The 13,611-nt window shown below is 42.4% G+C and overlaps 1 protein-coding gene across 1 annotated transcript in view; it reads left to right on the top strand.

The window, feature by feature from the left end:
- The window catches only part of PPFIA1 (PTPRF interacting protein alpha 1), an 86,393-nt gene that overhangs the window by 42,658 nt on the left and 30,124 nt on the right, over window positions 1-13,611 (top strand). Inside the window, 8 exon segments of the mRNA XM_025197913.1 lie at window positions 720-854; window positions 2,050-2,133; window positions 3,734-3,865; window positions 7,177-7,239; window positions 9,707-9,786; window positions 10,000-10,150; window positions 10,897-11,120; window positions 13,506-13,611. The exon segment at window positions 13,506-13,611 is cut by the window's right edge and continues 24 nt beyond it. Coding sequence (XP_025053698.1) covers window positions 720-854; window positions 2,050-2,133; window positions 3,734-3,865; window positions 7,177-7,239; window positions 9,707-9,786; window positions 10,000-10,150; window positions 10,897-11,120; window positions 13,506-13,611 — 975 coding nt within the window.

Raw genomic sequence — 13,611 nt, 5'->3', positions numbered from 1 at the left:
CTGGTGAATGAAACACAATGTATTGAGAATCTACCAGGAAAGTGGAGGCTTGATTACAACATGATGAGCGTAAGCTTCACTGTTTTACTGCTTTTAATAGCAGGTGGTAGTGTTTAGGAGAGCCTTTTACATTTAACTAATGTTAAGAGCTACTTTATTTTATTGGGGAAAAATGGTTTATTTCTACTTTATATGGTTACATGAACTTGGATTGGTTATAAGCCAGTCATTTGTTAACTGAAAGAGAAGAAGTCAACACTAAGTCGATAAGAGTAGCTTAACCCTTAAAATGCTGGTTACATTTATTTTTAACTTTTCATAAACTAAGTGTTAACTTCTAGCACTGGCCTGTATATTTTCACTTATAACGAAGGAATTTATTTCCTTTTCTAATGGCAAATCTCAATACAATGATATTGGTCACTACCAAGTCCTCTGTCCTGTGGCTGTGTTGATCCAGGAATTGAGTTTCTAGTGCTGTGGGAAAATGCTTGTATGACAACTTTTTATTTTTTAAATGTTGTGGGGGGAAAACTGCTTTGCTCAGGTTTAGCAGCACTTTTACTCTCTTTCGTGGGAGAGTGAAACCTGTGCTGAAAATTATTTTACGTAAATAATAAATCCAGTTGTATAACTGCACATTTACTGCCTCAATATTTGATGAACAAATTTTAGTTTTCACTTTAGTAGCAAATGGTGCTTGTTGCAATTCTTTTTAGAGTGAAGATAAAAACAGGCAGTTACAAGAACGGCTGGAACTGGCTGAACAGAAGTTGCAGCAGACTTTGAGAAAAGCTGAAACTTTGCCTGAGGTGGAAGCTGAACTGGCACAGAGAGTTGCAGCACTTTCAAAGGTGGGCCAGTAATACAGAGCATTGTAAGAGGGGTGTAGCTGGTAGCCATGTTGGTCTAAGGACATAGGCAGACAAGGTTCTTTGGGTGAATCTGATATCTTCTAATAAAAGATCAGATTCACCCAAAGAACCTTGTCTGAGCATTGTAAGAGTATTTTCTAACTTATTCCAACTACAGGAATGCTGTTGTCAAATCTTTTATTCTTGTTGTTCTCTCTGTTTATCCCAACTGTGTCAGTATTTTCTGTTTTCATGCTTTCTTTCCTACCATTTTAATAATCTAATATAACCCTTTACATTTAAGTGACTTAACCTTTCTGTATTTGTGGTATGAAGTTAGCTTGTGCAATTCCTGTATCAGCTTTGTGTGTTGAAGTGCCTCTTTTCTTCCTGCTGTCTCTTGCTATATTTTAGAACTGCTTTAGTAGGAATAGCTAAAAAAAAAAAAAAAAAAATAAAAAAAAAATGCAGAGTTCTTTAATACAAATATTAAGTTATCTTGAATAGGAAGAGGATAGTCTTCTTTTCTTCGTCTCTTTTTGAACTAAACGTAGATTAAGGTGACAATAAATGCATAGTCAAATCTCAGCTTCCATTTTAAGTCCTTAAATGGCTGCAGGTTGAAAAGTAACTTACAGCAAATATGTCTAGCTGTTGCAAATGAATCTCAAGTGCTTTTCAAGTCTTGGTTTCATTTTTCTGTTTTTCCTGTTCCTTATTGGCTTTTGTAGTCTGACCTTTTGTCTTCTGGAAACTCTGCTGCTAAAGAGGCTAAAGTGTTGGAACTTAACTCCAAGCTTAGGAAGGTAGAATTTGTACATCAGTCCTTGTCTGCTTGCTGCTTTCTGCTTTTTTAATTTCTAATGAAGGCAATGGTGATGAGAGTAGAGAGGAAACAATGTGAACGCATTTATAAATATTTTGCATTGGTGGAGGTGAGAATGCAAATTTTCATAGTGAGAAATTGGTTGCCAGTGACAGCTGAACAATTAAATACTAATGAGGATTAACTACTCTCTATCTTAATGTATGGAGCCTCATTAGGTCCTGGCAGTCATTAATAGGCTTTGCACTTTATATGAACAAAATATAGCTGTTTGCGCAGAGCATGTTACGCTTGTTGCTAGTGCATCAGTTTTCAGTATACTGTTAATGACTTTTGAATATTAGTTCTAGTTTGTTTTCAAATTGGCAGGCAGAGGAAAGGCATGGCAACATTGAAGAGCGGTTAAGGCAGATGGAAGCACAACTGGAGGAAAAGAATCAGGAATTGCAAAGGGTATTTATCTACATGTTTTTGGTATAAAAAAATCAAGCTCTGATTCCATGTCTGCATGGCAGCTTAGTGCTGTGTTTTTGGGAGAGCTACCTTGCTCATATATCCAAACTCTAATATAGGACTAAATATTTATGCCAGTGATCAGTAACATTTTGTGGAGGGTGGGGGGCACATAATTGTTACAGCCATTGCTCCATTTGCAGTGCTACCACTTATCCCTGCCACCTGGGCAAAGCGTCATTGCTGTAATGCTGCAGAAGTCCACTGGCTCCATGGGTTGGTTCAGGGTCAGCAACCTGTGGCCTGCAGACCAAAGGTTATGGTTGCTTAGAGATGCGATTACTTGTTCTTCTTAGATTAAATCTTAAATTTTAATCTTCAGGTTTGAGTTCCCAGCTAGAATTTGAAATAAAAGTTTGAAGGAGCCAATTTATTACACTTCCTTTAATGATTAGGTATAATAACATCCTCTAGAGCAGGAACCTACACCAGAACCAGGCAACGAGCAGCTGTGTAAATCAGGCAGCTTCCAGCTGTGCCTGTACCATTGCTGCTTCTCTGCTGTCATGGTTCCAGTCTGACATGGGCCAGGTGGTTTGTGGTACATCAGCAGTGAGGTCTTTCCATGCTGGGGCCAGGCATCTGGGAGCTGCATCCACATCACTGTTGCTTCTTCCAGCCCCCACTCCCTGGCTGCAGTGTGGGTGCAACTTCAAGCCAGTGGGAAACTGTGCTGGGATTCAGTGTCTGCAGACTGTGTCTACGAACTGTGCTGGGATTCAGTGTCTGCAGACTGTTTGTACCCTGCTGCTGCTTCTCCTCCCCAAACACCTCCCCTCCAGCTGTAGTGCGGGGGCAGCTTCTAGTTGTGACCATATTGCAGCAGCAGAGAGAAGTAGTGGCAGCGTAGAGTTTGCAGGTACCTGGTCCCCATACATCTTCTCTCAGCCTGGAAGCTGTACCTGTGTCACAGCTGGGGTGTTGGGGAGCTGAGAGAAGTGATGGTGGTATGGGGGATACCACCAAGCATAGGCATGGTGAAAACCACTTGCTGCTGATGCGCTGCTGAAGTCAGCTGGCCAGTGTGGGACCTATTTGAAACTCCTGTTTGAATTTGGATTCCTCTTTGAAATTTCTGGGTATCTTGTAAATCGTGTTTGCTCTCCTAACAGTGCTAACACTGAGGCACCCCATGATACCCTTGGAAGGATTTTGTGGCATCCCAGGGTGTTAGTGCACCCTGGTTAAAAATCACTGGTCTAGACCCTGTAAATGGTGGAAAATTAGCTGGAAGAATGTAAATGGGTGGTGTTGACTCTCTAAGCTTTGAAATCCGCTCAGTCATCAGACCATAAACCTGGGTTTAAAATGCTATGGATTTAGTACTTCTGATTAGCTAAAGCTCTCTTAATGTCCCTGCATGTCTTGGGGTACCTCGGTATCTAGGTTTTGAAGAAAAGAGTAAGTGAGAGTTAATGTAGCTCAAGGTTTTCACAACTTGGCAGATTTTCCTGTGCGAGGCTCTTAAGATAATTTTTGGGACAGATTACAGCAACAGTTTTATTCTAACAAAACTGTCAATCTTTCCTGAATAATTCAGGCTAGACAAAGAGAGAAGATGAATGAAGAACATAATAAACGCTTATCAGATACAGTTGACAAGCTTTTATCTGAATCCAATGAGAGACTTCAGCTTCATCTGAAGGAAAGGATGGCTGCCTTGGAAGATAAGGTAGAACTTCATTTAACATGTTCAAGAAGACTGTTCAAATGTAATTGATTAGTCATATCCTGATATGGCATTATACAACATTAATTGAATAGTCCTTAATTAATCCTTTACTGATGAATAACATCCATTTAGAGATACTGTTATACTGTTGGCATGACTTTTTTTAATGGATTTCAAAAAAGCTCTTGGTTTTCTTGAACTGTTGTTATGACAAATTGTATGTCATGAACATAATTCTTAAGGCAAAACATTCTGAGTGCTTGCCCACGAACCGTTTTTTGTTCCCTACCGTAAAACTGAACGTGCTCAGGGTCATACAGTAAGTTTGTTGAAGAGCCATGACCAGAACTTACAGTGGAAATGTATTTGAAATCTGTCTCCCTGCTAATATTTTTTTACCTAGTCCTGGTTATTTCTGGATCATAGTTTCATAGTTGGTAGGGTCGGAAGGGACCTGAGCAGATCATCAAGTCCGACCCCTTGCCATGGCAGGAAAGAGTACTGGGGTCAAATGACCCAGGCAAGGTGTTCATCCAACCTCCTATTAAAGCCCCCCAGGGTAGGAGCCTGCACCACTTCTCTTGGAAGTTGGTTCCAGATTCTAGCTGCCCTGACATGGTGGTAATCTTGTCAGCAGGACCCCTTTACTTCTTACTTTACTATGATTATGAGGATGTGTAGGTTTATTTCCATATCCATTTATTGCAACTTGAGATCCCTCTCAATATCCTGGCCTTTCCCCTGCTAAGTTGGTTAATTTTCCAGATGGGTATTGTGCAGCTTGCAGGACCTTAGATGTACTGGTTCACTTTCATATTTAGCTGTCCATGGTTTTCTCTTCCAAAGGGTGTTTTGTGTGTTCCATGAAGGATTCTTTCACCAAAGAAGTGCTTTCTCTTTCTCTGATACTAATTTCAGTTTACTTTCACTCAAGCATGCAGTTTTCTAGTCATTTTAGCTTGGGGTGCTTACCTGGGGGAATTTATACTGAAATTTTTAAGTAGCTTTCTTCGAAGTCCCAGGGTCCATATACTATTTATGCTTTTATTGCATGACCTGGACATTGTTTATTGCATGACTTGGACACTGCTGCCCCCCACCCTACCTCCATTCTGGGGTACAGCTGCAGCCTGAGGGGAGAGGCAGCCAGGCCATGGCTGCAGGGTACAGCCGCAGCCCTATGCAAGAGGGGCTGACAGTGGGAGGAAGTGAGGTCAGAGTCGCCCCCCCTGCCAACATAGGTGCTGGAAGGCCGGAGCTAACAGGGCTTAGCTCCCCCAAATGGGGGCAGCACATAGGGCTGTAAGGCACCCGAGCTGCGGGCTCTGACCAGCTGCAGTGGGGAGGGGCATGCACACAGCCAGGATTGCAGCCTGGCATGTGAATGACTGGCTACCCAGCACAGTAGGCAAGTACCAGTCTACTCTGTGAAGGAGATGGCAGGGTGGGGTGCAGGGCAGATCACGGCCCCAGCAGTGAGGGAGGGAACAAGGCAGGGGCTGGGGTGAATGGGGCCCAGGTTGGGCCGCGTGGTGGGACAACTGGAGCCCGAGTGGCTTGTCCAGGGGTGCGGTGGGGGGCTCCTGCCGCTGTGCGCACCTTGCACGTGGCAGTGTGCCACTCCTGGGGCAGCTGCAGTGGGGTGCAAAGCACAGCAGCAGCCATCTCTGCCCTGCGCACAGATCGGGGGCACGTGCCTCCCAGGCTGTCACTGGGGTACACACAGTGGCGAGAGGCCCTGTGCACCGCTGGATGAGCCGCCCGGGCTTGAATTGTCCCACCACCTGGCCCAGCCACAGCACCATTCATCCCTGCCCCTGCCCCCTTCCTCCCTCTCCCTCAGTGCGGGGGGCCTTGATCTGCCCCCTGCTCCACACACGCCTCTTCCCCTACAGACTTACCTGCGGTGGGGGGGACGGGGACGGGACACACGACGGACACGACACGTGCATGCACTCAGCCAACCCAAATAATTTTTTATGCCTGTGCCTGCCAGTCTATTATTCCTTGCACTGCTGGAGATGCAACTGGTGCAGGATTCCCAGGAGCAGCAGCAGCAAGAAGTCTTGCAGCCCCACTCTGCTCTCCTGCCCTGCATCCCACCTGCTGGGCTGTGGAGGTGGCTCCATCCAACCTGCAGCCTAGTGCCATCCGTGGGTGCAGAAATCTGGGAGGGGACACTTGCCTCCCCATTCTCCCCCCCAATACATCACCTAGGCTCTCCCCCCTCCCCCACTGTCACCTTCTACCATTGTGACCACAGAGAAAACCAGGATCTTTGATGGTTATTAGAAAGCTTCTGTTTTCCCAGAATGGAGTTAAAAAGATTTTGTGAGGGTTACTTTGTAGCTGTCAAATGAATTAGAAATCTGAGTATGGGGAGAATTTAAGCAGAGAGACTGCACTACCTAGTTATAAAATAGAAATGTATGTGTATATTACAGTTTCTCAATAACGTATTATGTGAGGGATCCTGGTTTTCTCTGTTTAAAAATCCCAGATTCTCTGATTTTAAAACCCCCAAATATGTGTTTTTTTTTTTTTTTTTTTTTTTCACAATTTAAAATGAAACACCGTGTGTGTGTGCACGCATGCATTATATTGATGCATTTTTAACACCATGTTTACAAAATATTTACAATTTTAAAGCATTTGGAAACCTATCAGTGCCTCAATCGTTATAAGAAAATAAATTCTAAATACTTATATTTTGGCATTTGATTTGGGGGTTTGTACTTTTTTTTTTATTATGGAAAATTGGAGCTCCCCCTGCCCTTCTTGCTCACCAGAATGTGAGTCCAGTTGCAGCTGTTCCCCTGAGCAACCTTGATATGCCGGTTCCCTGCCACTGCCCCTCATTCCCAAGCCACAGCCTGGATCCCTGGTGATGATGCATATAACAGCACTGTGCTAAAAATACTATATGCATTATTTCTGCAAGATTATAGTATCAGTAAGCACATCAGAGACAAAATTGGTATAAAAAGCATCTAATAATAAAGAACGGCCATACATCTGTCACAGTGCAGCAGTCCTTTAATTGATTGAGTTATGTTTTGTTCATTTGTATCATTAGTAATTTAGTCTGTTATTGGAGCACAGATTCAGGATGCTGAATCTTTTGGCTTTAGTAAGTGCATAACAGTGCTAAGTATGATAAATGCATTTGTTTCAGTAGATGAGACTCAAGCTGTTGCAGTCACTTCTTATAAAGTAGACATAGTCATTTTTCAGAATTTAACTATTCTTAATCCTTATAAATTTGTTATGACTTAACAGTAACCTAACTCATTCAATACATTTTATTTTAGAACTCTCTTCTTCGAGATATTGAAAATGCAAAGAAACAAATAGATGAACTTCAACATGAAAAGGTACTATTAAATTTTCATATCAAAGTGTAACTATTTCACTGGAACATATTGGTATAGGATGTGAGGTTGTCTTGCATTTAACTTTCTAGTTTTGTATAGCATGCTGTTTAAACAGTCTGGATTTCTTGGGGCATTGTTATTGTTATTATTCATTCCTCTTTTCAGGCCAGGGACTCAGTCCCATTGTCCGTCTGCCAGTCCCCTTTCTCCACCCCCCAGCAACTACTTAGGCACTTAGAACCTTAGGCACTTAGGTTCTACTTGCATGGTAGAACATGCGATTTTTGTGATTGGGGATCAGGTCCAAACTGCTTATCAGTGCAGGCAGCGCCTGGGATCATGATCCTGGGCTCCCTCTGCATTGGCAAGTTGATAGCTGGGTTCCCACGGCTATATAGGAAACAGTGTGGTCCTGGAGCTGTGACTGACCATCAGCTAGGAGTTGGTCTGAGCCTGGGACCGCACCAGAGCTAGTTTGAGACTCTAGCTGGTAGTGGCCATCCACAGATTGTGAGTTCCAGGCCCATAATCTCACTGGGACCAGCGCCAGAGCCCGGTGCACTCTGATGTCAGAAAAGCTCACATGCAGCCTACCTGCACACTTGTTTGTTTTTTATTTATTTTTTTTTAAGGTCCCAGTGTGCCGGGGTCTGAGAAGTTCCCTGATCCCAGGGTGTCTGCAAGCCAGGGATGTCAGAAAATGATGTGTAACTGGGTTGCACATCCAGTTTTTGAAGGATCTGGCACATGGGTCCTGTGGGATGACAGAACTTTTCTCAGGGTCCTCCTAGGCAAGATATCTCAAGTCTCTTGTCCTGCAGCTTCCTGGGCCTCAGCAGACCTCCCTCGAAAGCCAGTCTTAGAGTTGTGACTTTGGAGCTGGGGAGATGAAGAGTCCCTGCAAAGGCCCTGTGTTGGAGGACATATGGCATCTCTCGGAGTTTCAGGTGTTTGTCAGAGATGGTATCTATGAAAATTGGACCTGGGTTTTACAGTCTTCCCATGTCCTGGGCCTACGTACAGAGAATTTCCCAGGAGCATGGGATTTTCTTGAACAATAAAGAACCAGTCAGTTCAGGCATGGTATCCAGCCCATGAAGCTGTATAATCTGGTCTGTGGGTCACTGGACCAACCCCATATGCCAGTCTTGGCACTGCATGTGGTTTGTGGGCTGGACTCCACAGTGCTTGCGCTGCAGACAGCACAGGCAGATGGTCCAGGACACCATGCAGCCCGTACCCTGAACCTCTTGTGCCTTGTGCACAGTGAGCCCTGGGGCCAGTGCACGCTGCACATGGTGCACAGGGATGGACTGGCTGCACAACGCGTGGACTAGACATGACGCTGTGGCCATTTCATGGGGGGTTTGTTTTGGTGCAGCTTGCAGACAGGCTCAGGGACACTTATCTGATTGACCATCGCATGAACATGAGCTGGCAGTGTGGTGCTGTGGCCAGCAGGGCATATAACACGTTGGCATGCATTAACCGTTACATCTCATGCAAAGCTGAGGAACTGATACTCCCACTATACTCCGCACTGGTGAGACCGCAGCTGGATTACTGCATCCAGTTATGGGTGCTGCACTTCAACAAGGATGTGGAAAAACTTGAGATGGTCCAGAGAAGAGCCACCCATATGATCAGAGACTTCCAAGACAAGCCATACAAGGAGAGGCTGAGGGACTTGGGCATCTTAAGCCTACAGAAGAGAAGGCTGAGAGGGACTTGGTAGTGGCTTACCACTACATCAGGGGAGTACATCAAGAAGTCAGTGAATGGCTGTTTACCAGGGTACCCTGGTAAAGACCAGGAGCAATGAATATAAACTCCTGGAGAGGCGCTTCAGGCTCAGTTCCAGGAAAAACTCCTTCACAGTCAGGGTGTCCAGACTATGGAATAAACTTCCTGCAGAGGTGGTATAGTCACCTACCCTGGAAATCTTTAAAAGGAGAGTGGACAGTCACCTGGCTGGAGTCACTTGACCCCAGTTGTCTTTTCCTGCCTAGTGCAGGGGGACTGGACCCAATGATCTACAAGGTCTCTTCCAGCCCTTAACAATCTATGAATCTGACTCATAGGGCCATATGCATTTGACACCCTGATCTAAGCAAAATGCAAATTACATGTGGATCACATCTTATTCAGCAGTTTCAGCTTAAGTAAATAAACAAAAAGTACTTAGAGTAATCATATAAAGACATCTTGGTTATCCCACCTCTTCAGATAATGTTTCTGTTGTTGGTTGACTAATGGTGGTGATGTAATGGGTTGCCACTAAGAATATAAGAAGTTTTCAGAGATAACGCTTCATTGAGGAGCAGAGTCTGAGGCATTGAAAATGTAATCATTGAACTTTGTGAAAAGTTCTTAGGGACTTTAAGATGCATTTTTTTTCTAAATTAATGTAATGGCATAGCTGTTTCATACAAACATTCATGACTTCTTTCTGTTCTTCGTTTTGCAGGATCAGTTGGTACTAAATATTGAAACAATGAGGACTGAAAATGACCAAATGAGAATCAGAGCCACTTCCCTTCATCATAGGTAGAGCCATTTGATAAGAGTATTATTTCACTATGTTCAGCTTTTCTAAACTTTAATGATAATAAATAGAGAACGAATCGGAAAAGCTGTTATAAGGTGCATTCATAAAGAACTTTTTTTCCTAGTTACAGTATTACCTTCTAAAATTTAAAACTGAGGACTCGGGACTAGTCTTTCTCTCATCTCTAAAAGAACCTTTTGTTCATGTTTTAGCCGGCAACATTTGGGTAGTGTACCAGATTTCAGATATCCAATGCCACCTTCATCTGTGACCGACAGTCATACAGATCCCTATAACACCTCATCAGTGTTGAGACGTTCCCAGAAAGGGCGTTTGGCTGCTCTCAGAGATGAACCTTCAAAGGTAATGGTACATTAAGAATAATGCTTTGTCAGCAAACTGTGTTTTAGTTTAGTGATCTCTTGGGTAACTGCAGGAAGTTTATTCTGTAGGAATACGTATTGAATGACTGCTGCATAAGATGTTATACAGTGTATTAAAAAGTAGTCTTTGTTATGTTCTGCTTATACTAGATTCTTTGTTTTACTACAGTACTATACAATTACGTGTGTGTTCAGAATGTAATTAAGCAACTGGGAAAAAAACCCCATGATACATTATTGATTGTTTAAAAAGTGCAATAGAAGATAGAACCTGAATTCACAATTTGAAAAATGTCTGAAACTTTCTATCTAATTTGTGTACATTTTTAAAGTTTGTGATAGGATTTAATAGTCTAGTATGTTCAGAAAGAAGCAGAAGAACATTTAACAGTTCTTAAAGAGTCTGATTCTGATTAAATTAGTTAACATCTATAATATTGAGATAGAATTGGTTGGGATACATTTGGCTAGAAAATATTTCTGATGATCATTTTTGTTCTACAAGTGAATAAGCTTGTAACTCCTTACTGTCAGTGTACAAAGTTTTTCTAAAGAATTGGTTTTGCTTTTACCGTCCTTTAAATATTGCCATCTGGATGGATATCTGCAGCATGTAAGTGAAATTGTGCTACTTTTTTTTTTTAATCAATTTTAACATTTTGAAAATTAAATAGTAAATCCTTCTCTTCATTAGATTTGGATTTTTAGTCTCTCCTTTTTTCACAGGTTCAGACCCTTAATGAACAGGACTGGGAACGAGCACAGCAAGCAAGCGTGTTGGCAAATGTAGCACAAGCATTTGAGAGTGAAGTTGATGTGTCGGATGGTGAGGATGACAGGGAAACTATATTCAGTTCAGTCGATCTTTTGTCACCTAGTGGTCAGGCTGATGCTCAGACTTTAGCCATGATGCTTCAAGAGCAATTGGATGCAATCAACAAAGAGATTAGGTATGGTTTACCTACTATTTACTATTAGGCTAAATTTCTTTCAAATTAGAAATTAAAGATCTCATGCACTGAGCCTCTGTACTTTTAATATTCTTGTGGAGATGGAAAAAAAATAAGTGGTAATACTTGCCCAGACTCGTAGAATGGTTTTGATGCATATAAATGAAAATGACCACTTCGGTTGTGCTGGTTGTATTAGTCGCTGATGCTGTTAGCAACTGAGTATGGTGCTTAATCTTAATTTAAATTTAAGTGTACTAAATTGCTGCTCAGTGGATCTACGTGTGCACTTTCCCACAGAGTAGACTAATTAGCTCCACAGTAAAGTGTCACACTCTATACCAGGGGTTGGCCATGGTTTTGAAGCATAGTGCCAAAAACACCCACAACCTTGACTCATAAGATGCTGGCGGGGGAGCTGTGAGGGGACCTATCCATGTTGTGGCAGCGTAGCCACGGCCCCTTTCCCCACTGTCCACCCCAAGGCACATATGCCAAGCAAAATCCCTTCTCATGTCATGCTCTGGCACCTATGTCAGGGGTTGCCTATCCCTGGTCTACACGTATTCCTGTATTAGAGTTCAGTAAATTAATTAATTCAGTACACTCTGCTCTGAGACAATACTATCTTATAGCAGATTATTAAGTTCACCGCCAGGGACAAATTGTGCCCGGTCAGCCCAGGCAGCCATGGGCGAGACCCCTGGCTCCTACCAGCCCCTCTACCACCTAGAGCCCAGGGCTGACTTCCCATTTCCCCTGTCAGCCTAGGGCTGCTCTGCCATGGCTCAAATTGCTCCTGTCCTGGTCTCGTGTAGACGCACCCAGGAGTGGTGGACTCCAGTTCAAACGGCTGCGGAGTTTGTGTCATGTTAACTGCACGTGTAGATGCACCCAGTGTGGCTGACTGTTCTCTTACACTTAACTCTAGCAATTGTTACTGTTTTTATAAAGTTTTATAAAGGGGTCAAGAGTAGACCCCTTTATAAGATATAAAGTAATTGAACATAATGGAGTAATACTGAAAAGGGGTTTTCTCTGGTTTCTGCAGCTTTAATATGACCTTGAGGTTTTAGCTAAATGGTAAAATATTAGTTGAATAATAGTTGTTACATACTTCGGATGTAATTTTTTTCATCCAAGACCATTGAAATACTTTACAAATAAGTGGTTCATAGAGGGATGTTAAACTTGTCCGTGAATTGGCATGGACTATGGGAATTTTTGCCTTCCCCTTTAGCAGGGAGCCTGGTTTTCTTCCTTGGATATATTGAGCATATTTTAACAACTACTTCCTGTCCTTGCAGTGGTAGGACACTACCAGTGCTCTCATCCCTCTGCTTTACCTATGGCAAGTTAAAAATTGTTTTTGAAGCTTCTGGCACCATGCCTCGCTGTTGTGTGCAAAGGTTTGTTCTTGAAGTTCTTAAGAACAGGTTCAACAGATTCTTGTGTAGGATAGTTTAGAAAGGGATGATCCTGCCTTGAGCAGAGGCGGCTGGATTAGATAACTTCCTGAGGCCCTTTCTAGCCCTGTTTTTTCTGTTATAGAAGAAATCTGATGTTCTAGCCCAGTGATTCTCAACTTAGGGTACCGTGGATGCTACACAGGTTATCATGGTTAGGTGTGCAAATGTGATGAACCCAGAGATTTTAAGTGGGAATACATAGTGTTAAAAGCAGGCTGACCTGTTGTGGTCTGATTTTTTGCAATGAAAGAATTGCTCTATCTTTCTGTTGTCAAAAAGCAAGTGAAAACTTAAGAGCTGGCATTTTCTGAGGAATGCTTTGAATCTAATAAATTTGAGAACTGCTGTGCTAGCCACAAAGCCTGACTTTTCTTTTTAAACCATTGCTTGGTTATTTTTAGTGCATTTATTTGTTTGTTTGTTTATTGATTGATTGATTTTTATTTGAAGTGTTGCAATATATTTTAAAAAAATGGTCCTTCTATACAGCTTTCTGTGGTCAGCTTTCCTTCTTTATCCCAGTTTGTTACGCCTAAAAAAATTTGGGGGGTTCTTCCTTTAAACTGTTGTTCTCCTAAAAGCCAGCAATCCCTGTTGTTGCCTCCAGTGAAATGTTACTGATTTGGCAGAACCTAAAAACACTGTTGTACTAATGATAGTTATGCAAACTATTGTTACTCAGTCACATTTGTTTTTTGTCACATTACTATCCTCTGGAATATCAATTTCTTTCCTTCGTTGCAGCTGTCTCATTTTTTCTCAGGTTTAAAAAAAGAAAATAATCATTCTCCACCACCCTGTTCTCTGTATGTGACTGTTTATTTGAATCTTGCATTGTTTTTTCATAAAGCTTATTACACAAGGAAATAGTTAACCCTGGAAGTGAATAAAACATCCAGTCTTTAAACATTTATAGATTGATACAAGAAGAAAAGGAAAATACAGAACAGCGGGCCGAGGAAATTGAAAGCCGAGTTGGTAGTGGGAGCCTGGACAACCTTGGTCGATTTCGTTCAATGAGT

The sequence above is a fragment of the Alligator sinensis genome, unplaced genomic scaffold (genome assembly GCF_000455745.1).
Source record: "Alligator sinensis unplaced genomic scaffold, ASM45574v1 scaffold442_1, whole genome shotgun sequence".
In the NCBI taxonomy this organism is placed as follows: Eukaryota; Metazoa; Chordata; order Crocodylia; family Alligatoridae; genus Alligator; species Alligator sinensis.
Note: the sequence above shows the minus strand (reverse complement) of the source record. Positions and strands in the feature narration are given on the sequence as shown.